Genomic DNA, 24,361 nt, shown 5'->3' on the forward strand with positions numbered 1-24,361 from the left:
GTAATTTATAGTATATTTTATCTGTTTATACAAAAAAGGGACGTTTGTTTTACCATGTTATGCTTTAAAATGCTTAATTTAGGGCAGAAATACGTTAAAAAATATATACTGTAGAATTAATATTTTAAGTTGTTTTACCATTTTTATGCTTTAAAATGCTTAATTTAGGGCAAAAATATGTAAAAAACAAAATACTGTAGAATTAATATTTTAAGTTGTTTGACCATTTTTATGCTTTAAAATGCTTAATTTAGGGCAGAAATATGTTTTTTAAACAAAATATGTATATATGCTGTAGAATTAATATTTTAAGTTGTTTTACCATTTTTATGCTTTAAAATGCTTAATTTAGGGCAAAAATGTGTTAAAAAATATATATATATATACTGTAGAATTAATATTTTAAGTTGTTTTACCATTTTATGCTTTAAAATGCTTAATTTAGGGCAGAATTACATGAAATATATATAATGTAGAATTAATATTTTAAGTTTTTTTTTACCATTTTTATGCTTTAAAATGCTTAATTTAGGGCAGAAATACATTTAAAAAAATATACTGTAGAATTAATATTTTAAGTTGTTTTACCATTTTTATGCTTTAAAATAATTGATTTAGGGCAGAAATACGTAAAAAAATATATACTGTAGAATTAATATATTAATTTTTTTTTACAATTTTTATGCTTTAAAATGCTTAATTTAGGGCGGAAATACGTTAAAAAAATATATTGTAGAATTAATATTTTAAGTTTTTTTTTACCATTTTTATGCTTTAAAATGCTTAATTTAGGGCAAAAATAAGTTAAAATATATATATATATATATACTGTAGAATTAATATTTTAAGTTGTTTTACCATTTTTATGCTTTAAAATGCTTAATTTAGGGCAGAAATACGTTAAAAAAATATACTGTAAAATTAATATTTTAAGTTGTTTTACCATTTTTACGCTTTAAAATGCTTAATTTAGGGCAGAAATATGTAAAAAAAAATATACTGTAGAATTAGTATTTTAAGTTGTTTTACCATTTTTACACTTTATAAAATGCTTAATTTAGGGCAAAAATATGTAAAAAATATATATACTGTAGAATTAATATTTTAAGTTGTTTTACCATTTTTATGCTTAATAAAATGCTTAATTTAGGGCAGGAATACGTTAACAGTTAGAGATGCTACCTCAGTAGAAGCATTTAAGTCCCATCTTAAAACTCATTTGTATAATCTAGCCTTTAAATAGACCCCCCCTTTTTTAGACCAGTTGATCTGCCGTTTCTTTTCTTCTCTCCTCTTCTCCCCTGTCCCTTGCGAGGGGGAGTTGCATAGGTCCGGTGGCCATGGATGAAGTGCTGGCTGTCCAGAGCCGGGACCCCGGGTGGACCACTAGCCTGTGCATCGGTTGGGGACATCTCTGCGCTGCTGACCCGTCTCCGCTCGGGATGGTTTCCTGTTGGCCCCGCTGTGGACTGGACTCCCGCTGATGTGTTGGATCCACTGTGGACTGGACTTTCACAATGTTATGTCAGACCCACTCGACATCCGTTGCTTTCGGTCTCCCCTAGAGGGGGGGGGGGGGGTTACCCACATATGCGGTCCTCTCCAAGGTTTCTCATAGTCATTCACCGACGTCCCACTGGGGTGAGTTTTTCCTTGCCCGTATGTGGGCTCTGTACCGAGGATGTCGTTGTGGCTTGTACAGCCCTTTGAGACACTTGTGATTTAGGGCTATATAAATAAACATTGATTGATTGATTGATTGATTAAAAAAATATACTGTAGGATTAATATTTTAAGTTGTTTTACCATTTTTACGCTTTAAAATGCTTAATTTAGGGCAGAAATATGTTTAAAAAATAAATACTGTAGAAATAATATTTTAAGTTGTTTTACCATTTTTATGCTTTAAAATGCTTAATTTAGGGCAAAATATGTAAAAAAATATATATATACTGTAGAATTAATATTTTCAGTTGTTTACCATTTTTATGCTTTAAAATGCTTAATTTAGGGCAGAATAACATAAAATATATACTTCAGAATTAATATTTTAAGTTTTTTTTTACCATTTTAATGCTTTAGAATGCTTAAATTAGGGCAGAAATATGTAAAAAAAAATATATACTGTAGAATTAATATTTTAAGAGTTTTACCATTTTTACGCTTTATAAAATGCTTAATTTAGGGCAAAAATATGTTAAAAAAATATATACTGTAGAATTAATATTTTAAGTTGTTTTACCATTTTTACGCTTTAAAATGCTTAATTTAGGGCAGAAATATGTAAAAAAAAATATATACTGTAGAAATAATATTTTAAGTTGTTTTACCATTTTTATGCTTTAAAATGCTTAATTTAGGGCAAATATGTAAAAAAAATATATACTGTAGAATTAATATTTTCAGTTGTTTACCATTTTTATGCTTTAAAATGCTTAATTTAGGGCAGAATAACATAAAATATATACTTCAGAATTAATATTTTAAGTTTTTTTTTACCATTTTTATGCTTTAAAATGCTTAAATTAGGGCAGAATTATGTAAAAAAAAATATATACTGTAGAATTAATATTTTAAGAGTTTTACCATTTTTACGCTTTATAAAATGCTTAATTTAGGGCAAAAATATGTAAAAAATATATACTGTAGAATTAATATTTTAAGTTGTTTTACCATTTTTATGCTTTAAAATGCTTAATTTAGGGCAAAAATATGTAAAAAAAAAAATAAAAAAAATATTGCAGAATAATATTTACATGTACGTATATCGCAGTGTCAAAAAAAGTGTAAAATATTGTTTTTATTTGATGGTGACGAGCCGAAAAATTTTTTTTTTTAAATTGTATTAACCTTTATTTATAAACTGCAACATTTACAAACAATCGAGAAATAATAATAGTCAACATAAGTACAAAAACAGTACAAAAACAATACACAAACAGTACAAAATAGCGCCAGTGGGTTGTAAACTCAATAAAGTAACTATAAATAGAATGCAATATATATATATATATATATATATGTATATATATATGTATATGTATATATATATATATATATATATATATATATATATATATATATATATATATATATATATATATATATATATATATATATATATATATATATATAAAACAAAGTGCAAAGCCATAGGCTCACTCAAGTTCAGTAAATATTGGAACACAGCATCATAGCTTTCACAGCTTTTTGGTTGTTAGAGGTAGAGAGTGTTTTAATGTAGAGTTCTAATTCTTTTTTTAAAGGCACAAAAAACAGGTCGGGTATTGAGAAACTTACATTTATGAATATAAAACTTAGCCAATAGTATCATAAGGTTGCAAAGGTAAAATTCCTTTTCAACATTTTTTTTCAGAGCCGAAAAGAAGTAGCTTTGTTGGGAGGTAGCATAATGCCGCCATCCTCTCTGATAGGTTAAAATATGATAATGAAGCCGGAAGAGAATGGCTCTCTGTCATTGGCCAAATGTGGAATATGTTGAAGAAAGTTGGATCTGATTGGGTTAAAATACCATGAATTGATTAAAGTGGACCCCAACTTAAACAAGTTAAAAACTTATTCGGGTCAATTGTACGGAATATGTACTGTACTGTGCAATCTACTAATAAAAGTTTCAATCAATCAATCAAAAAAAGTTGGACAGTGTTGGAATAAGGGACGCTGATTGGTTCATATTACTCAGCGTGTTGAAAATGTCATAAATACCGATAATAATCACACTAATTATACTTTGGTACGCATTAGAGGCAAACATAATATAATTTCCAACATATATCCAGCTTAGAGAGTCGCCAAAATGTCCAGAAAAGAAAGAAAACACTAAAAGCTCCTTCACACTCCATTGGGTCTCTCTAGCGCCTCTAGTGGTAGGGATCCCTGCCCTCCTGTTGGTTGTCATGGCAACCAATACACAACAGCAGCCTGTCTTCCACTACAGCAGCATTCCTCTGTAGTTTGACTCCAATTCAACACTTTTAACAAGTCAAAGTCCTGTAAACCTGTCAGACATGCCGACCAGTAACGCTACAGCGCCGGTGAAAAAGGTAAGGTTAAGAATTAATGAATTAACTGCTCTATTTCTAATTTCATTCAAGACTTTCTGCAACCTGCTGTTTGTTGTGTGACTAGAAGGTACTTGGTGCAAAGTTGCAAAAAGCTACTAATAAAAGAAAGGTGAGTCACATGCAAGACAAAAATAAAATGTAATATTTGCCTTGAAATGGTTTAAAAGGTGCAACATTGCAGGAGGAGGAAGATGACAATGGTGACTACAGTTGGGAAGAAAGAGTCCAGGGGAAACTTATTAAACCTGCGGATCAACTGGAGCTCACTGATGCTGTAAGACCGATCATTGTGACCTCTGACCCTGACACATGATGATCCTCCGTGTGGGTGTTTCCACAGGAACTGAAAGAGGAAATCACAAGGATCCTGACCGCAAAAAATCCACATGCCCCTCAAAATATTGTCCGCTACAGCTTCAAGGTAAAGATTTGTTATTTTTGTTTGATTTATACTCTTTTTAAACCATTTTAGGTACAGTCAACCCTTGTTTAGCGCTGTTAATTGGTTGGCGTATTATTTTCTATTTTATAAATAGAATATTTTCATTGCCAGCACACATAAAAAACTGTTTATTACTTTCTTACATTACGAAAGACCCAAAATAACACCCACATAATTAGAGCCAATCAGTGGCCACGATACTGAACGGTGCGCTCTGATTGGTTTGGTCTTATCTAGGGGCCGACACTACTGTAGAATTAATATTTTAAGTTGTTTTACCATTTTTATGCTTTAAAATGCTTAATTTAGGGCAAAAATACGTTAAAAAATATATATATACTGTAGAATTAATATTTTAAGTTGTTTTACCATTCTTATGCTTTAAAATGCTTAATTTAGGGCACAAATATGTAAAAAAAAAATATACTGTAGAATTAATGTTTTAAGTTGTTTTACCATTTTTATGCTTTAAAATGCTTAATTTAGGGCAAAAATATGTAAAAAATAAAAATAAAAATACTGTATAATTAATATTTTAAGTTGTTTTACCAATTAAATGCTTTAAAATGCTTAATTTAGGGCAGAAATACGTTTTAAAAAATACTGTAGAATTAATATTTTAAGTTGTTTTACCAATTAAATGCTATACAATGCTTAATTTAGGGCACAAATACGTAAAAAATATATATATTGTAGAATTAATATTTTAAGTTGTTTCACAATTTTTATGCATTAAAATGCTTAATTTAGAGCAAAAATATGTTTAAAAAAATATACTTTAGAATTCATATTTTAAGTTGTTTTACCAATTAAATGCTATAAAATGCTTAATTTAGGGCACAAATACGTTAAAAAAAATATATTGTAGAATTAATATTTTAAGTTGTTTCACCATTTTTATGCATTAAAATGCTTAATTTAGGGCAAAAATATGTTTAAAAAAATATACTGTAGAATTAATATTTTAAGTTGTTTCACCATTTTTATGCTTTAAAATGCTTAATTTAGGGCAAAAATAGATTTAAAAAATATATACTGTATAATTCATATTTTAAATTGTTTTACCATTTTATGCTTTAAAATGCTTAATTTAGGGTAAAAATGCGTAAAAAATATATATATATACTGTAGAATGAATATTTTAAGTTGTTTTACCATTTTATGCTTTAAAATGCTTAATTTAGGGCAAAAATATGTTTTAAAAAAATATACTGTAAAATTAATATTCTAAGTTGTTTTACGATGTTATGCTTTAAAATGCTTAATTTAGGGCAAAAATATGTTAAAAATATACTGTAGAATTAATATTTTAATTTGTTTTACCATTTTTATGCTTTAAAATGCTTAATTTATGGCAAAATACATAAACAAATATAGTGTAGAATTAATATTTTAAGTTGTTTTACCAGTTTTATGCTTTAAGATGTTTAATTTAGGGCAAAAATATGTTAAAAATATACTGTAGACTTAATATTTTAGTTTGATTTACCATTTGTATGCTTTAAAATGCTTAATTTAGAGCAAGAATACATAAAACATATACTGTGGAATTAATATTTTAAGTTGTTTTACCATTTTTATGCTTTAAGATGCTTAATTTAGGGCAAAAATAGATTAAAAATATAAGTAAAGGTATGGGAAGAACACAAACGTCAGCAAACACATTAGCATATGCTAACGTTAACGTTAGCATTAGCAATGTGAGCTGTGGTGCTTAAGTAGCAGTTATATTTGAACAGGATGCAGGTTACTCCTATTTCCTGAATAAAAAAAGAGTAGAGAAACTTACAATTCTCGCAGTGTGTTGCATGCTGGGAATTATCTGTGCATGTGATGGAAGAATGCACTGCACGTGTGATGGAGGAATTACTAAATTTGCATTAAATCAGGTTGCTTTAGCTAATAATCATGCTGCAAGATCTAGCATGTTGCATTCAATGTTTCATCCCATTAAATTCCCGTTAATTCCCATGGAAAGTGTCCAACTTTGAATATTCCCGGAATTTTGCAACCCTACTGGTATTACACCAGAAAAAGTAGATTTTGTATAATTAAAAAAACAGTGCTTATCTTTTTCATCCGACCGCCATAAATCACACGGTCCAAGGACCCCCAGGTCATGACCCCTCCATGTTGCTTTCCCAGGAAGGGGCCTTCAAGCTGACCAGCGCTGTGGATCAGATGGCGGTCCACTTTGTCCTGGACGGGTGTCTCATCCATCAGGACTCGGACGAGGCTCGTCGCCTGGCAGCCCACAAAGACCTGGCTGAAGGTGCCCACTCAACCATGTCACATTTTTCATTCCAGTCCCTAAATACACTGTATTGCCAAAAGTATTAGGCCACCCATCCAAATGATCAGAATCAGGTGTCCTAATCACAGGTGAATGCTCCAGGATACCAAAACATTTTGGACAATTCCATGCTCCCGACCTTGTGGGAACAGTTTGCAGCGGGGCCCCTTCCTCTTCCAACATGACTGACGAAGCAAGGTCCATAAAGACATGGATGACAGAGTCTGGTGTGGATGAACTTGACTGGCCTGCACAGAGTCCTGACCTGAACCCAATAGAACACCTTTGGGATGAATTAGAACGGAGACTGAGAGCCCCAACATCGGTGTGTGACCTCACTAATGCACTTTTAAAAGAATGGTGGAAAATTCCTATAAACACACTCCGCAACCTTGTGGACAGCCTTCCCAGAAGAGTTGAAACTGTAATAGCTGCAAAAGGTCATATTGAACCCTATGGGTTAGGAATGGGATGGCACTTCAAGTTCATATGTGAGTCAAGGCAGGTGACCAAATACTTTTGGCAATATAGTGTATGTGACTCCTTGTTATTAAGACGGGCAGAGTTGTTCTCATGGTTTTTGGTGTAGTTCCTACTTTGTGCCACCAGATGCCACTATTAACATGTGACGTACAGAATGGCACTAAAGTGTACTGTACTCCTAAAAGTTGATGTTTCTGTTGTTTCCAGAGTCACGCACAGTGGATTCTGGACCAGAGGAAGAAAAAACTGACATTTTGGTAAATTATATCATTTATTCATTTAATGTAGAGATGTCCGATAATATCGGCCTGCCGATATTATCGGCCGATATATGCGTTAAAATGTAATATCGGAAATTATCGGTATCGTTCTTTTTATTATCGGTATCGGTTTTTTTTTAATTTATTTATTTTATTTTTTTATTTTTTATTAAATCAACATAAAAAAGACAAGATACACTTACAATTAGTGCACCAACCCAAAAAACCTCCCTCCCTCATTTACACTCATTCACACAAAAGGGTTGTTTCTTTCTGTTATTAATATTCTGGTTCCTACATTATATATCAATATATATCAAGACAGTGTGCAAGGGATACAGTCCGTAAGCACACTTGATTGTGCGTGCTGCTGCTCCACTAATAGTACTAACCTTTAACAGTTAATTTTACTCATTTTCATTCATTACTAGTTTCTATGTAAATGTTTTTATATTGTTGTACTTTCTTTTTTATTCAAGAAAATGTTTTTAATTCATTTATCTTATTTTACAATTTTTTTTAAAAAAGTACCTTATCTTCACCATACCTGGTTGTCCAAATTAGGCATAATAATGTGTTAATTCCACGACTGCATATATCGGTTGATATCGGTATCGGTTGATATCGGTATCGGTAATTAAAGAGTTGGACAATATCGGAATATCGGATATCGGCAAAAAGCCATTATCGGACATCCCTAATTTAATGTTTGTGTCAGGTTCAAACATTGATGTCATCTATTAAACAAGACAAGAGGCAAACAATTAAACAGAGACAGAATTCAATTTGGACTCAATATATTGAGGAGAGTCGCCCGGACATTGTATCCTTCTACAATCTCCAGCACGCTCTGCCCAAAGATTGCACTCCTCCTTCTTTATTTGACTTTCTCCCCCCACCTGACCACAGCTGCTTCCAGAGGGAAGTGGGTCATAAACAGCGTCGCCTTTGGTTACCGGACAGTTCAAAAGGAGAGGCCGTAAAATAGTTCAAAAAGAGTTCCATAAAATAGTTCAGAAAGAGTTCGTAAAATACTTCAAAAAGAGTTCGTCTGGAAATTGGGCAGATCCTGTCGTCTCTCCGCTTTGAAGTCCCAGTGGAGTTTTACGAGCCTTCTTCTTGGTTGGTTTCAAAGACAGCCTTTTGTCTTTTTGCCTGGAACTCATTTTAACACAAAGTTTTTTGTGATAACTTACAAACAATTATCCTAACAGTTTGATTTGAACTTCAACACTGTGGTTGTGTTCACGTAGGATGCACCGAGGGATGGAGGCGAGGAAGAGGAGGCCGGAGAAGACGACCGAGCAGACAGTGTTGCCTCCAAAACCAACAATCAGGAGCCCAAATGTACCAACCAGTTCAACTACATCCAGAGAGCCTCTCAGACTCTCAACAATGCACTGCGGGTAGGAAGGAGAACATCTAATGTCGGGTTGTTTTTTTTTGCACAATATGACAAAAATGTCCGGTACAGGGTGTCAATCTCATTTTATTCAAGGGCCACATTGTTGTGAACGTACTGTTAAAACTAATCTGGCAACCACAATTGCCCTGTTAAAATACACACTGTTTATTTTTGTTATCCATCCATCCATTGTCAGGTTCAAACACCGATGACATCTATTAAACAGACCAGAAGCAAGGAATCATGCAGAGACAGTTCAATTTAGCTCATGAGGAGAACGCATGGAGCTGCACACTTAGTCACAGCCTCGCCCTAGGCTCTAAGGTACAGCTCCCGCGTCCCTCTATTTATTCAGGAGTTCCCCAGTCAACATCACTGAGGCCGCCTCTAAAAGGAGTGGTCATATATATGATGCAAAGCAGCTCCAGTACGCACAATATGTGACAGAATGTGCTGGGGCCTTGCGATTTCGCCTCGTCTCTGCGTAGTCTGCGTGCTGTCGTCTTATCTTCAGTTGAGGTCCTTGAAGTCTTTGGCTGTTAGCGGGCTAAAACAAAGATATCATCTTCGGCTGAGGCCACCCCTCAGACAATAAGTTGTTGTCCTTGCACAGATAGAAAAAGTACAGCTTGAGCACAATAGCTAGTAATTATAGCAACAGACTTTAAGCATACTAAAGTTGTGTGATAATATATACATGATTCTTCTAACAGCTTAGTCACCAGACTTTTACTGTAGAATGTATGGTTGTTTTTTTACAACAAATTACTGTAAATGGGGGCTATTCAAGAGGGCCGCAGTTTCAACACTGCAAAAACTGAAATCTAAGTAAGGTTAAATATCTCAAATAAGGGTGATATTTGCTTTTTTTCTGTCTGATAAGATAATTCTTCTCACTAAGCAGATGTTATGTTAGAGTGTTTTACTTGTTTTAAGGGTTTTGGTCCTAAATGATCTCAGTAAGATATTACAGCTTGTTGCTGAGATTTGATGACCTATATTGAGTAAAACATGCTTGAAACTATTTTTGTCCAAATGTCCAAAGCACACCCAGCAATGGTGCACAGGAAGGCGGGGGAAAAGGCGGCCAAAATGGTCAAAAGTCCCAATTGTGTCCAAAATACCTCCCCGGGTTCCAGTCCCACGAGTACCGCCGCCGGCCGCACAAGTCCCGGGATGCAAAAAATATCCAAAACCTCTCCCAGCAAAGTCCCACGGGAAGTGGGGGAGAAAAGTGAGAAAAGTTGTTCAAAATACCATGTTCGAGTCCCACAAGTCCCGCCCAAAATGTCCATAACACACCCAGCCGAGTCCCACGGGGAGGGGGGATAAAAGTTGGAAAAGTCGGCAAAAGTCCCAAAAATGTTCAAAATACCTACCCAGGTTGGAGTCCCACATGGAATGCTACAAGTCTTAAGACTTGTGGCACTCGAACCCGGGTGGGATTTTTGAACATTTTACCGACTTTTCTCACTTTTCCTCTGCCTTCCCGTGGGACTTTGCTGGGCGCGTTTTGGACATGTTGGACATCCGGGCCGGCGGCGGGACTTGTGGGACTCCAACCTGGGTAGGTATTTTTAACATTTTTGGGACTTTTGTCGACTTTTCCAACTTTTATCCTCCCTCGGACTTGGCTGGGTGTGTTATGGACATGTTGGGCATCCCGGGACTTGTGCGGCCATACATAAGATTTGATGTTAGAGTGTTTTACTTGTTTTAAGTGTTTTGGTCCTAAATGATCTCAGTAAGATATTACAGCTTGTTGCTGAGATTTGATGACCTATAATGAGTAAAACATGCTTGAAACTAGAATATCAACTGTTGCAAAGCTGTGTCATCAACACTCACAAGTATAAAACTACTTTTTTAAAGTAATCCTTTCTTATTTCAAGCATGAACAAAAAAAATCATGACTTTGACACAATTGTGTCTCATAATTAAAACAGATGACAGCCAAATGGACTTTGCTGTTTTATTTTCAATGAAACAATAGAAAATAGGTACTCATATAGTAGTACAGTTGGCACAGTACAGCAAACTAATATACTTAACTTAATATTTAAACATTTAACATGTGACATTTCTAACTATTTTGAACAGAAATAGTTCATGCACATTCAGGTAAATTCTTCAAAATTACAATAAAAATGTTTTTGGCATATATATATATATATATATATATATATATATATATATATATATATATATATATATATATATATATATATATATATATATATATATATATATATATATATATATATATATATATATATATATATATATATATATACCAGGGTTTCCCACACATTCATTTATTTGTGGCGGCCCGCCACGAAAGAATTACGTCCGCCACAAATAAATAAATAAATACAATTAAAAATGTAAAAAAAAAAAAAAAAAAAAATTTTTTTTTTATTTTTTATTTTTTTTTGTCCTCTCCAGCTTCTCAGGCAAATCATATAGTTGATGTAGATGCCCATATCGGCTGTTCAGATTTACTTTACAAAAGAGAAGTGCAGGATACTTCTCTTGTTGCCTTATTTGTATTTGACCACTACTGTTTTCTGTTTATTTGTTACTGACTGTGGCAGGACACCTCTGCCTCTGTTTCACTTTATGTTGCTGGTAAATAATATGGTTGTAGTAGTAGGCTAAAGTTAAATTATTTAGTATGCACTAATTAAAGGGGCAGAGCTTTGAGACATTTTAGCTTTTATATCTTATAAGATATATTTTTTGTAAGAACCACAATTAATAAATATATTTCAGTGAATAACTTATTGTTCAAATCTGTATATAAATATGTACATAAAGTGTTGTAATTATATTGTAAAATGGATGGAAGGACGTTTAAAACAAAACGGTTATTATTAATTAGTAAGTATACATTTTTTGAGCCTTTTTAGAGAAAATCAAATCATTGTAGTAAATTATGCAAATTACTCGATGATGTCATGGTGACCACGCCCATAGCCACGCCCCCACCGCCACAGGTATCTTGGCAGTTTATGGGAAACACTGTATATACACATATATGTTTATATTCCTCGTGCACTAATTGACTGAAAGAGCACGCACTTGACGTGATGATGTCATGTTATCAATGGAAAAATGCATTTTTAGACAATATGAGACCCCGAGAGCAGGGGCGCCGCTACGGATTTTGGGCCCCATGAAAAGAATCTTTACAGGGCCCCCATTATTTTTTCTGTATTATAATTTCATCATCATTAGGGGCCTCTCTGGGCCCCCCTCCATCATGGGCCCCTAGGATCCGTCTCCTTTACCCCCCCTTTTCGGCGCCCCTGCCCGAGAGTAACAAGCGGTTGCCTTGTTGCCTTTCCATTAAGAACAATAAATTAGTTTTTAGTATAAGTTTGCTGGTTTCAAGAAATGTAATGCCGAGCGCATATCATTATGTCAAGATAATGGCACTAGCATTTACTTCATTTAAGAATATTTTTCAACATATTGAGAAAAAAGGTCTCTTTTTTTTCTACCAAGAAAAGTGCACCTGTTATTAGTGAGAATATACTTATTTTAAGCTATTTTTGGGTTCATTGAGGTTAGCTAATTTTACTTGTTTTGGAAAGTCTTGACAAACCAAATGTTCTTGTTCTATGGCAGATAATTTTGCTCAGTTCAAGTAAAATATCCCTCTTTTTTTTTTTTTTTCTTTCTTGTTTTTGAACACTGACTTTTTTCAGTGTGGCCTACTAATACGTTCAGAAAAGGAATGACAGATGTTTACCCACAGAGGATTTAAACAACATTCACACATCAAACATTGCACACAATGAATGTGACTTGAATTTGACGCCTGCGGTCTAAGACATGTGAATGTAATCATGTTAGAAGTCATGTTAATTCTTGCCGTCCTGCAGGATAGAAGCTGCCAGACTGCACCTCCGCCACGCCGTAACTACTCGGCCGCCGCTAGCCAGGTGACTTATTGGAAGAGACCATCTTTATTCCACATCTTTATTCCACATCTTTATTCCACATCTTTATTCCACGTCTTTATTCCACATCTTTATTCCACATCTTTATTCCACGTCTTTATTCCACGTCTTTATTCCACACCTTTATTCCACATCTTTATTCCACGTCTTTATTCCACAACTTTTTTTCCACATCTTTATTCCACATCTTTATTCCACATCTGTATTCCACATCTTTATTCCACATCTTTATTCCACAACTTTTTTCCCACGTCTTTATTCCACATCTTTATTCCACATCTTTATTCCACGTCTATATTCCACAACTTTTTCCCACATCTTTATTCCACATCTTTATTCCACGTCTTTATTCCACGTCTTTATTCCACGTCTTTATTCCACATCTTTATTCCACGTCTCTATTCCACGTCTTTATTCCACATCTTTATTCCACGTCTTTATTCCACATCTTTATTCCACATCTTTATTCCACATCTTTATTCCACGTCTATATTCCACAACTTTTTTCCACATCTTTATTCCACATCTTTATTCCACGTCTTTATTCCACAAACTTTATTTTACATCTTTATTCCACGTCTTTATTCCACGTCTTTATTCCACGTCTTTATTCCACATCTTTATTCCACGTCTCCATTCCACGTCTTTATTCCACATCTTTATTCCACATCTCTATTCCACGTCTTTATTCCACATCTTTATTCCGCGTCTCTATTCCACATCTTTATTCCACATCTTTATTCCACGTCTTTATTCCACGTCTTTATTCCACGTCTTTATTCCACATCTTTTTTCCACATCTTTATTCCACGTCTTTATTCCACGTCTTTATTCCATGTCTTTATTCCACGTCCTGCTGATGGAACACTGGCGTCTCTGCAGTGGGACATTTATGACGCGTACGTGGAGGAGATGCACAAGCAAGAAATGAAAAAAGAGAAACAGAAACCGAGGAAAGATGGCGACAAAAACCAAAAAAAGGTGATGCGCAATGACACAGCGGTAAGTCAATTTAGGTTATATCTCTGTAATATTTCTATCTTTCTATATGAACTTAGGTTATATCTCTGTAATTTTTCGATCTTTCTGTATGAACTTAGGTTATATCTCTGTAATATTTCTATCTTTCTATATGAACTTAGGTTATATCTCTGTAATTTTTCGATCTTTCTATATGAACTTAGGTTATATCTCTGTAATATTTATATCTTTCTATATGACCTTAGGTTATATATCTCTAACATTTCTATCTTTCTATATGAACTTAGGTCATATCTCTGTAATATTTCTATCTTTCTATATGAACTTAGGTTATATCTCTGTAATATTTATATCTTTCTATATGACCTTAGGTTATATATCTCTAACATTTCTATCTTTCTATATGAACCTAGGTTATATCTCTGTAATATTTATATCTTTCTATGTGAACTTAGGTTATATCTCCGTAATATGTATATCTTTATATATGAAATTAGGTTATATCGCTATAATATTTCTATCTTTCTATATGAACTTAGATTATATCTCTGTAATGTTTCTATCTTTCTATATGAACTTAGGTTATATCTCTGTAATGTTTCTATCTTTCTATATGAACTTAGGTTATGTCTCTGTAATGTTTCTATCTTTCTATATGAACTTAGGTTATATCTCTGTAATATTACTATCTTTCTATATGAACTTAGGTTACATCTCTGTAATATTTCTATTTTTCTATATGAACTTAGGTTATATCTCTGTAATATTTCTATCTTTCTATATGACCTTAAGTTATGTCTCTCTAACATTTATATTTTTCTATATGAACTTAGGTTTTATCTCTGTAATATTTATATCTTTCTATATGACCTTAGGTTATATATCTCTAACATTTCTATCTTTCTATATGAACTTCGGTTATATCTCTGTAATATTTATATCTTTCTATATGAACTTAGGTTATATCTCTGTAATATTTATATCTTTCTATATGACCTTAGGTTATATATCTCTAACATTTCTGTCTTTCTATATGAACTTAAGTTATATCTCTGTAATGTTTCTATCTTTCTATATGAACTTAGGTCATATCTCTGTAATATGTATATCTTTCTACATGAACTTAGGTTATATCTCTGTAATATTTATATCTTTCTATATGACCTTAGGTTATATATCTCTAACATTTCTATCTTTCTATATGAACTTAGGTTATATCTCTGTAATATGTCTATCTTTCTATGTGAACTTAGGTTATATCTCCATAATATTTCTATCTTTCTATATGAAATTAGGTTATGTCGCTATAATATTTATATCTTTCTATATAAACTTAGGTTACATCTCTATAATATTTCTATCTTTCTATATGAACTTAGGTTATATCGCTGTAATATTTCTATCTTTCTATATGAACTTAGGTTATATCTCTGGAATATTTCTATCTTTCTATATGAACTTAGGTTATATCGCTGTAATATTTCTATCTTTCTACATGAACTTAGGTCATATCTCTGTAATATTTATATCTTTCTATATGACCTTAGGTTATATATCTCTAATATTTCTATCTTTCTATATGAACTTAGGTTATATCTCTGTAATATTTCTGTCTTTCTATGTGAACTTAGGTTATATCTCCATAATATTTCTATCTTTCTATATGAAATTAGGTTATATCGCTATAATATTTCTATCTTTCTACATGAACTTAGGTTATATCTCTGTAATATTTCTATCTTTCTATATGAACTTAGGTTACATCTCTATAATATTTCTATCTTTCTATATGAACTTAGGTTATATCTCTGTAATATTTATATCTTTCTATGTGAACTTAGGTTATATCTCTGTAATATTTATATCTTTCTTATGAATTTAGGTTATATCGCTATAATATTTCTATCTTTCTATATGAACTTAGGTTATATCTCTGTAATATTTCTATCTTTCTATATGAACTTAGGTTACATCTCTATAATATTTCTATCTTTCTATATGAACTTAGGTTATATCTCTGTAATATTTCTATCTTTCTATATGAACTTAGGTTATATCGCTGTAATATTTCTATCTTTCTATATGAACTTAGGTTATATCTCTGTAATATTTCTATCTTTCTATATGAAATTAGGTTATATCGCTATAATATTTCTATCTTTCTATATGAACTTAGATTATATCTCTGTAATGTTTCTATCTTTCTATATGAACTTAGGTTATATCTCTGTAATGATTATATCTTTCTATATGAACTTAGGTTATATCTCTGTAATGTTTCTATCTTTCTATATGAACTTAGGTTATATCTCTGTAATATTACTATCTTTCTATATGAACTTAGGTTACATCTCTGTAATATTTCTATTTTTATATATGAACTTAGGTTATATCTCTGTAATATTTCTATCTTTCTATATGACCTTAAGTTATGTCTCTCTAACATTTCTATTTTTATATATGAACTTAGGTTTTATCTCTGTAATATTTATATCTTTCTATATGAACTTAGGTTATATCTCTGTAATATTTCTATCTTTCTATATGAACTTAGGTTACATCTCTATAATATTTCTATCTTTCTATATTAACTTAGGTTATATCTTTGTAATATTTCTATCTTTCTATATGAACTTAGGTTATATCGCTGTAATATTTCTATCTTTCTATATGAACTTAGGTTATATCTCTGTAATATTTCTATCTTTCTATATGACCTTAGGTTATATCTCTCTAAAATGTCTATCTTTCTATATGAACTTAGGTTATATCTCTGTAATATTTATATCTTTCTTATGAATTTAGGTTATATCTCTGTAATATTGATATCTTTCTATATGAACTTAAGTTATATCTCTGTAATATTTATATCTTTCTATATGAACTTAAGTTATATCTCTGTAATATTTCTATCTTTCTATACGAACTTAAGTTAAATCGCTGTAGTATTTCTATCTTAGCTATGCCGTCTTTTAAGCCGCCAGGTTCAAAGTGTAAGAAAAAAGGAGCATTTTATAGTACGGAATTTACAGCATCAGATTTTATTTGAAAATGTGTTAACTTATTTGCTAATGCTAACGACTCAAGCTTGATTATTACCGTAGCACGTACAAATATGCATGAAAACACTCCTACAGACATCACACACGGGACGGCTTCGTAAGTATGAATTGTTTTAGTTGTATTGTAAAACTTAAAAACGTTGCGAGTAGGAACGCTATGGACGAATAGCAGACAAAACAGGATGTACTTCCGGTTCAAGGCACGATACAGGAAGTACAAACCCCGTTTCCATATGAGTTGGGAAATTGTGTTAAATGTAAATATAAACGGAATACAACGATTTGCAAATCATTGTATTCCGTTTATATTTACATCTTACACCATTTCCCAACTCATATGGAAACAGGGTTTGTACATTGTCATTGTCAACCTGCAGTGAGCAAACCCGTCCAAAAGATGGCGCCATAGTAGAAACATTAACACACCTTTTCAGTGTCTCTGAAAACTATTTGAAGAATGCAAAACATCATGGACGTTAGTAAAGAAAAATCCATAAATTAGCCGCGGAGGAAAAAGTAGCGGCTTATAGTCCGGAATATAAAGTAGTTTTCCAACCAGTGATAGTTGTTATATCTGCAGAGTGATGACCAGCACAAAATGACCACTGCCATCAAGCTTTTGGAGCGAATGGTCAACCAGAATACGTGTCATGAAATAGCACAAGGTACTTTTATTATTTGTATCAGGTAACAGTATTTCTTTTTGAAAAAAAACAAACAACTAAAATGGTTGTCAAATCTGTCACACCTTAATTAATCTCGCGGTTTCTCGGATGTTGTCTCAGATTTTAAATACTTTGAGGATGCAGCGGATGAATTTCGGGAGCAGGAGGGCACTCTTCTTCCCCTGTGGAAGTTCACCTATGAAAAGGCCAAAGTGATGTGTGTCACTGCCCTCTGCTGGTAGGTTGTGGATGTGTGGAGAACTTCAGGGTGTGACCATAATAATGACCGCATCGTGTCTTACAGGAATGAAAACTATCCAGATCTGTTTGCTGTGGGACTGGGATCATGTAAGCAGTCAAACTTCCTACAGAACATATGCACAAAAAGCCAAAAGCAGTGAAGTTGTCACGTTGTGTAAATGGTAAATAAAAAGAGAATACAACAAATCCTTTTCATAGACTGCAAAAACAAAATATTTCATGTTCACACTGAGAAACTTCTTTTTTTTTTGCAAATAATCATTAACTTAGAATTTAATGGCAGCAACACATTGCAAAAAAGGCATTTTTACCACTGTGTTACATGGCTTTTCCTTTTAACAACACTCAGTAAAGGTTTGACACCTTTTTGAAGTGGAATTATTCCCCATTCTTGCTTGATGTACAGCTTAAGTTGTTCAACAGTCTCCCTTCTCATATTTTAACCTTCATATTTTCAATGGGAGACAGGTCTGGACTACAGGCAGGCCAGTCTAGTACCTGCACTCTTTTACTATGAAGCCACGCTGTTGTAACACGTGGCTTGGCATTGTCTTGCTGAAATAAGCAGGGGCGTCCATGATAAGGTCAGGTCCTGCTTCCTCTCCGCTTTGTAGATCTCGGGTCGAGACAAAATCTTCCTGTGGATTACAATGCATCAAAGAAACCGACACCTTCATGTCGCTTCCCATCCTACACAGTGGAGTTTTACAAGCCTTTTGATTGGTAAGATCAAAGACAGCTTTTGTCTGCTCACCGGGAACTCATTGAAACTCAAAGTTTTGAGATAACTTAGATACAATTATTCTGACACATATATTATTATTATTTTTAAAACGTTCAACACTTTTTTATCTATAGATCAACTTCAGATCTATTTGTTGACAAAGTTTACTTCTTTTTTTGCATATTTCTTGAAATATTTCCCCCATAAAAATATTCAAAGTGGAATATTTTGACGTGAAATAAATATGTAAATAGATCCTAACAACATTGCTTTTGGTTCATAGTTGTTTTTTTGAACGATGAATGTTTAAAAAAGTATTACAAAATAAGGCAGATATCACTATTTATTGTTTTTACTTTCAAATCTTTAGACCAACTTCAGATACATCCGTCAATTATACGATTTTGAGCAATGACCGTTTTAAGGTAAAAAAAACAAACGCTCTGACGAAATTGTACGCCTCCTCTTTTATTTTCCCTGATTACATGGCAACAGCTGTTTCTAAAGGGACGGGGGGTCGTAAACAGGCGCTGCCTTTTTTAAACTTTCAACACTTTTATATCTATAGAGCAACTTCAGATCTATTTGTTGACAAAGTTTACTTCTTTTTTTGTATATTTCTTGAAATATTTCCCCCATAAAAATATTTAAAGTGGAACATTTGACGTGAAATAAATATGTAAATATATCCTAACAAATTGCTTTTGGTTCATAGTTATTTGTTTGAACGATGAATGTTTAAAAAAGTATTAAAAAATAAGGCAGATATCACTATTTATTGTTTTTACTTTCAAATCTTTAGACCAACTTCAGATACATCCGTCAATTATACGATTTTGAGCAATGACCGTTTTAAGGTAAAAAAAACAAACGCTCTGACGAAATTGTACGCCTCCTCTTTTATTTTCCCTGATTACATGGCAACAGCTGTTTCTAAAGGGACGGGGGGTCGTAAATAGGCGCTGCCTTTTTTAAACTTTTAACACTTTTATATCTATAGAGCAACTTCAGATCTATTTGTTGACAAAGTTTACTTCTTTTTTTGTATATTTCTTGAAATATTTTCCCCATAAAAATATTCAAAGTGGAATATTTGACATGAAATAAATATGTGAATAGATCCTAACAACATTGCTTTGGTTCATAGTTGTTGTTTTTTAACGATGAATGTTTAAAAAAGTATTAAAGAATAAGGCAGATATCACTATTTATTGTTTTTACTTTCAAATCTTTAGACCAACTTCAGATACATCCGTCAATTATACGATTTTGGGCAATGACCGTTTTAAGGTAAAAAAAAAAAAAACGCTCTGACGAAATTGTACGCCTCCTCTTTTATTTTCCCTGATTACATGGCAACAGCTGTTTCTAAAGGGACGGGGGGTCGTAAACAGTCGCTGCCTTTTTTAAACTTTCAACACTTTTATATCTATAGAGCAACTTCAGATCTATTTGTTGACAAAGTTTACTTCTTTTTTTGTATATTTCTTGAAATATTTCCCCCATAAAAATATTCAAAGTGGAATATTTGACGTGAAATAAATATGTAAATAGATCCTAACAACATTGCTTTGGTTCATAGTTGTTGTTTTTTAACGATGAATGTTTAAAAAAGTATTTAAAAATAAGGCAGATATCACTATTTATTGTTTTTACTTTCAAATCTTTAGACCAACTTCAGATACATCCGTCAATTATACGATTTTGGGCAATGACCGTTTTAAGGTAAAAAAAAAAAACAAATGCTCTGACGAAATTGTACGCCTCCTCTTTTATTTTCCCTGATTACATGGCAACAGCTGTTTCTAAAGGGACGGGGGGTCGTAAACAGGCGCTGCCTTTTTTAAACTTTCAACACTTTTATATCTATAGAGCAACTTCAGATCTATTTTTTGACTAAGTTTACTTCTTTTTTTGTATATTTCTTGAAATATTTTCCCCATGAAAATATTCAAAGTGGAATATTTGATGTGAAATAAATATGTAAATAGAATAGATAAGTTAAAAAATAGCTGGAATGATTGAATAAAAACAATCCTATTTTTCCCCTGACAGATGAATTCAGCAAACAGGGCCGAGGGATGCTTCTCTTCTACACCCTGAAGAACTCCACCTTCCCCGAGTACGTCTTCCCCACACCTTCTGGCGTCCTGTGCCTGGACATCCACCAGCAACATTCCCACTTGGTGGCCGTAGGATTCTATGACGGCTGTGTGGGCGTGTACAACCTGAAGAACAAGGGACTGGACCCCGAGTACAAGAGTACTTCTAATACTGGCAAGCACACCGACCCCGTCTGGCAGGTCAGGGTTCTTCTGTCTACTCCGGTGATTCTAACCAGCATAATGACATCATTAAATATAGTAGTGTAGTAGACCTAAGTATAACTTTACACATAGTTTGAACAGTAACACTGTGTTTGAATGTAGGAAAATAGAACACAAGTAATTAGATAGAACCCCTGGTCTACTACGATGTACTGATGAATTCTAACAGTTGTAGTTGCAATCAGGTGTGCTGGCAGAAGGATGACTTGGACAACTAACCACACTAACTAGTTGTAGTTGCAACCAGGTGTGCTGGCAGAAGGATGACTTGGACAACTAACCACACTAACTAGTTGTAGTTTCAATCAGGTGTGCTGGCAGAAAGATGTCTTGGACAACTAACCACACTAACTAGTTGTAGTTCCTATCAGGTGTGCTGGCAGAAGGATGACTTGGACAACTAACCACACTAACTAGTTGTAGTTGCAATCAGGTGTGCTGGCAGAAGGATGACTTGGACAACTAACCACACTAACTAGTTGTAGTTGCAATTAGGTGTGCTGGCAGAAGGATTACTTGGACAACTAACCACACTAACTAGTTGTAGGTTCCTATCAGGTGTGCTGGCAGAAGGATGATGTGCCCAACTAACCACACTAACTAGTTGTAGTTCCTATCAGGTGTGCTGGCAGAAGGATGACTTGGACAACAACCACACTAACTAGTTGCAGTTCCTATCAGGTGTGCTGGCAGAAGGATGACTTGGACAACTAACCACACTAACTAGTTGTAGTTCCTATCAGGTGTGCTGGAAGAAGGATGACTTGGACAACTAACCACACTAACTAGTTGTAGTTCCTATCAGGTGTGCTGGCAGAAGGATGACTTGGACAACTAACCACACTAACTTGTTGTAGTTGCAATCAGGTGTGCTGGCAGAAGGATGACTTGGACAACTAACCACACTAACTAGTTGTAGTTCCTATCAGGTTTGCTGGCAGAAGGATGACTTGGACAACAACCACACTAACTAGTTGTAGTTCCTATCAGGTGTGCTGGCAGAAGGATGACTTGGACAACTAACCACACTAACTAGTTGTAGTTCCTATCAGGTGTGCTGGCAGAAGGACTACTTGGACACCAACCACACTAACTAGTTGTAGGTTCCTATCAGGTGTGCTGGCAGAAGGATTACTTGGGCAACTAACCACACTAACTAGTTGTAGGTTCCTATCAGGTGTGCTGGCAGAAGGATGACTTGGACAACTAACCACGCTAACTAGTTGTAGTTCCTATCAGGTGTGCTGGCAGAAGGATGACTTGGACAACTAACCACACTAACTAGTTGTAGTTCCTATCAGGTGTGCTGGCAAAAGGATGACTTGGACAACTAACCACACTAACTAGTTGTAGTTCCTATCAGGTGTGCTGGCAGAAGGATGACTTGGACAACAACCACACTAACTAGTTGTAGTTCCTATCAGGTGTGCTGGCAGAAGGATGACTTGGACAACTAACCACACTAACTTGTTGTAGTTGCAATCAGGTGTGCTGGCAGAAGGATGACTTGGACAACTAACCACACTAACTAGTTGTAGTTCCTATCAGGTTTGCTGGCAGAAGGATGACTTGGACAACTAACCACACTAACTAGTTGTAGTTCCTATCAGGTGTGCTGGCAGAAGGATGACTTGGACAACTAACCACGCTAACTAGTTGTAGTTCCGATCAGGTGTGCTGGCAGAAGGATGACTTGGACAACTAACCACACTAACTAGTTGTAGTTCCTATCAGGTGTGCTGGCAGAAGGATGACTTGGACAACTAACCACACTAACTAGTTGTAGGTTCCTATCAGGTGTGCTGGCAGAAGGATGACTTGGACAACTAACCACACTAACTAGTTGTAGTTCCTATCAGGTGTGCTGGCAGAAGGATGACTTGGACAACTAACCACACTAACTAGTTGTAGGTTCCTATCAGGTGTGCTGGCAGAAGGATGACTTGGACAACTAACCACACTAACTAGTTGTAGTTCCTATCAGGTGTGCTGGCAGAAGGATGACTTGGACAACTAACCACACTAACTAGTTGTAGGTTCCTATCAGGTGTGCTGGCAGAAGGATGACTTGGACAACTAACCACACTAACTAGTTGTAGTTCCTATCAGGTGTGCTGGCAGAAGGATGACTTGGACAACAACCACACTAACTAGTTGTAGTTCCTATCAGGTGTGCTGGCAGAAGGATGACTTGGACAACTAACCACACTAACTAGTTGTAGTTCCTATCAGGTGTGCTGGCAGAAGGATGACTTGGACAACTAACCACACTAACTAGTTGTAGGTTCCTATCAGGTGTGCTGGCAGAAGGATGACTTGGACAACAACCACAGTTTCTACTCAGTGTCCTCAGATGCTCGTGTTGTGTCTTGGACTCTCATCCAGGTTAGTTTTCATGCTGCAAACTTCTCATAGTCTAGTCCAAGCTTGTGTGTATATACATATATGTACACATGTTGATCACTTTATTGAGCAAAACTGTTTATATTGGGCCATAACCACACCAAAAACATGAGTAAAACACTCCTATCTCGAAAAACTAGTCATTTTCTGCCGTACAAACCAGGCCAAAACCAACTTGTCATCTGTCACCAACACGCATACCACTAAACCACTGGTGCGTTCATGGCCACACAAAAAGTCGGACAACTCAAATACCACACAAAGTTACACTATGACTCCTCAGTCATACGTGTGCTTATTTTACTGTCATTTATTATTAATGTTAATGTATTTATAGTAATCATGGAATGCTGTTACTAGAGAAAGTTACAGGAATGCTTACATTTCATTGTGCAACATGAGGATGTTTAAGGGGAACTAAATGTGATCTCTGAAAGGGGTACAAATAATTTCCAAAGCAGTGCTTTTGGTATAAAGTTAAGCTAGGTTAAATGAAAGTATTATTATTATTATTAATTATTATTATTATTATTATTATCATTATTGTTATTTATCTTACGGTATATATCCAAAAATAATATTGAGCAAAATGTAATTGAAATATTGTCGATGTGGCCCTCCAGCAGTGCTCGGGTTGCTCATGAGGCCCCCGGTAAAAATTAATTGCCCACCCCTGGGTTAGAGTGTCCGCCCTGAGATGGGTAGGTCGTGAGTTCAAACCCCCGGCCGAGTCATACCAAAGACTATAAAAAATGGGAGCCATTACCTCCCTGCTTGGCACTCAGCATCAAGAGTTGGAATTGGGGGTTAAATCACCAAAAATGATTCCCGGGCGCAGCCACCGCTCCTGCTCACTGCTCCCCTCACCTCCCAGGGGGTGATCAAGGGTGATGGGTCAAATGCAGAGGACAGATTTCACCACACCTAGTGTGTGTGTGACAATCATTGGTACTTTAACTTTTTGAATATTCAAATTTCGATCTGCATATATATATATATATATAT

At 34.3% G+C, this 24,361-nt stretch overlaps 1 protein-coding gene across 1 annotated transcript in view; it reads left to right on the forward strand.

Moving 5' to 3' along the window:
• The first annotated feature begins 3,370 nt into the window (after positions 1-3,370).
• LOC133648199 (dynein axonemal intermediate chain 1-like) overlaps positions 3,371-24,361 on the forward strand; it is a 50,296-nt gene continuing 29,305 nt past the window's right edge. The window contains exons 1-14 of the mRNA XM_062044039.1: positions 3,371-4,064; positions 4,150-4,194; positions 4,267-4,359; positions 4,426-4,506; positions 6,673-6,799; positions 7,511-7,560; positions 8,817-8,969; positions 12,856-12,915; positions 13,816-13,935; positions 17,557-17,641; positions 17,762-17,879; positions 17,946-17,989; positions 20,682-20,929; positions 23,249-23,338. Of these exons, the coding sequence (XP_061900023.1) occupies positions 4,029-4,064; positions 4,150-4,194; positions 4,267-4,359; positions 4,426-4,506; positions 6,673-6,799; positions 7,511-7,560; positions 8,817-8,969; positions 12,856-12,915; positions 13,816-13,935; positions 17,557-17,641; positions 17,762-17,879; positions 17,946-17,989; positions 20,682-20,929; positions 23,249-23,338 (1,350 nt within the window). The 5' untranslated portion in view covers positions 3,371-4,028. The remainder of the gene's footprint in view (positions 4,065-4,149; positions 4,195-4,266; positions 4,360-4,425; positions 4,507-6,672; positions 6,800-7,510; positions 7,561-8,816; positions 8,970-12,855; positions 12,916-13,815; positions 13,936-17,556; positions 17,642-17,761; positions 17,880-17,945; positions 17,990-20,681; positions 20,930-23,248; positions 23,339-24,361) is intronic.

This window comes from Entelurus aequoreus, linkage group LG01 (genome assembly GCF_033978785.1).
Source record: "Entelurus aequoreus isolate RoL-2023_Sb linkage group LG01, RoL_Eaeq_v1.1, whole genome shotgun sequence".
Lineage (NCBI taxonomy): Eukaryota > Metazoa > Chordata > Actinopteri > Syngnathiformes > Syngnathidae > Entelurus > Entelurus aequoreus.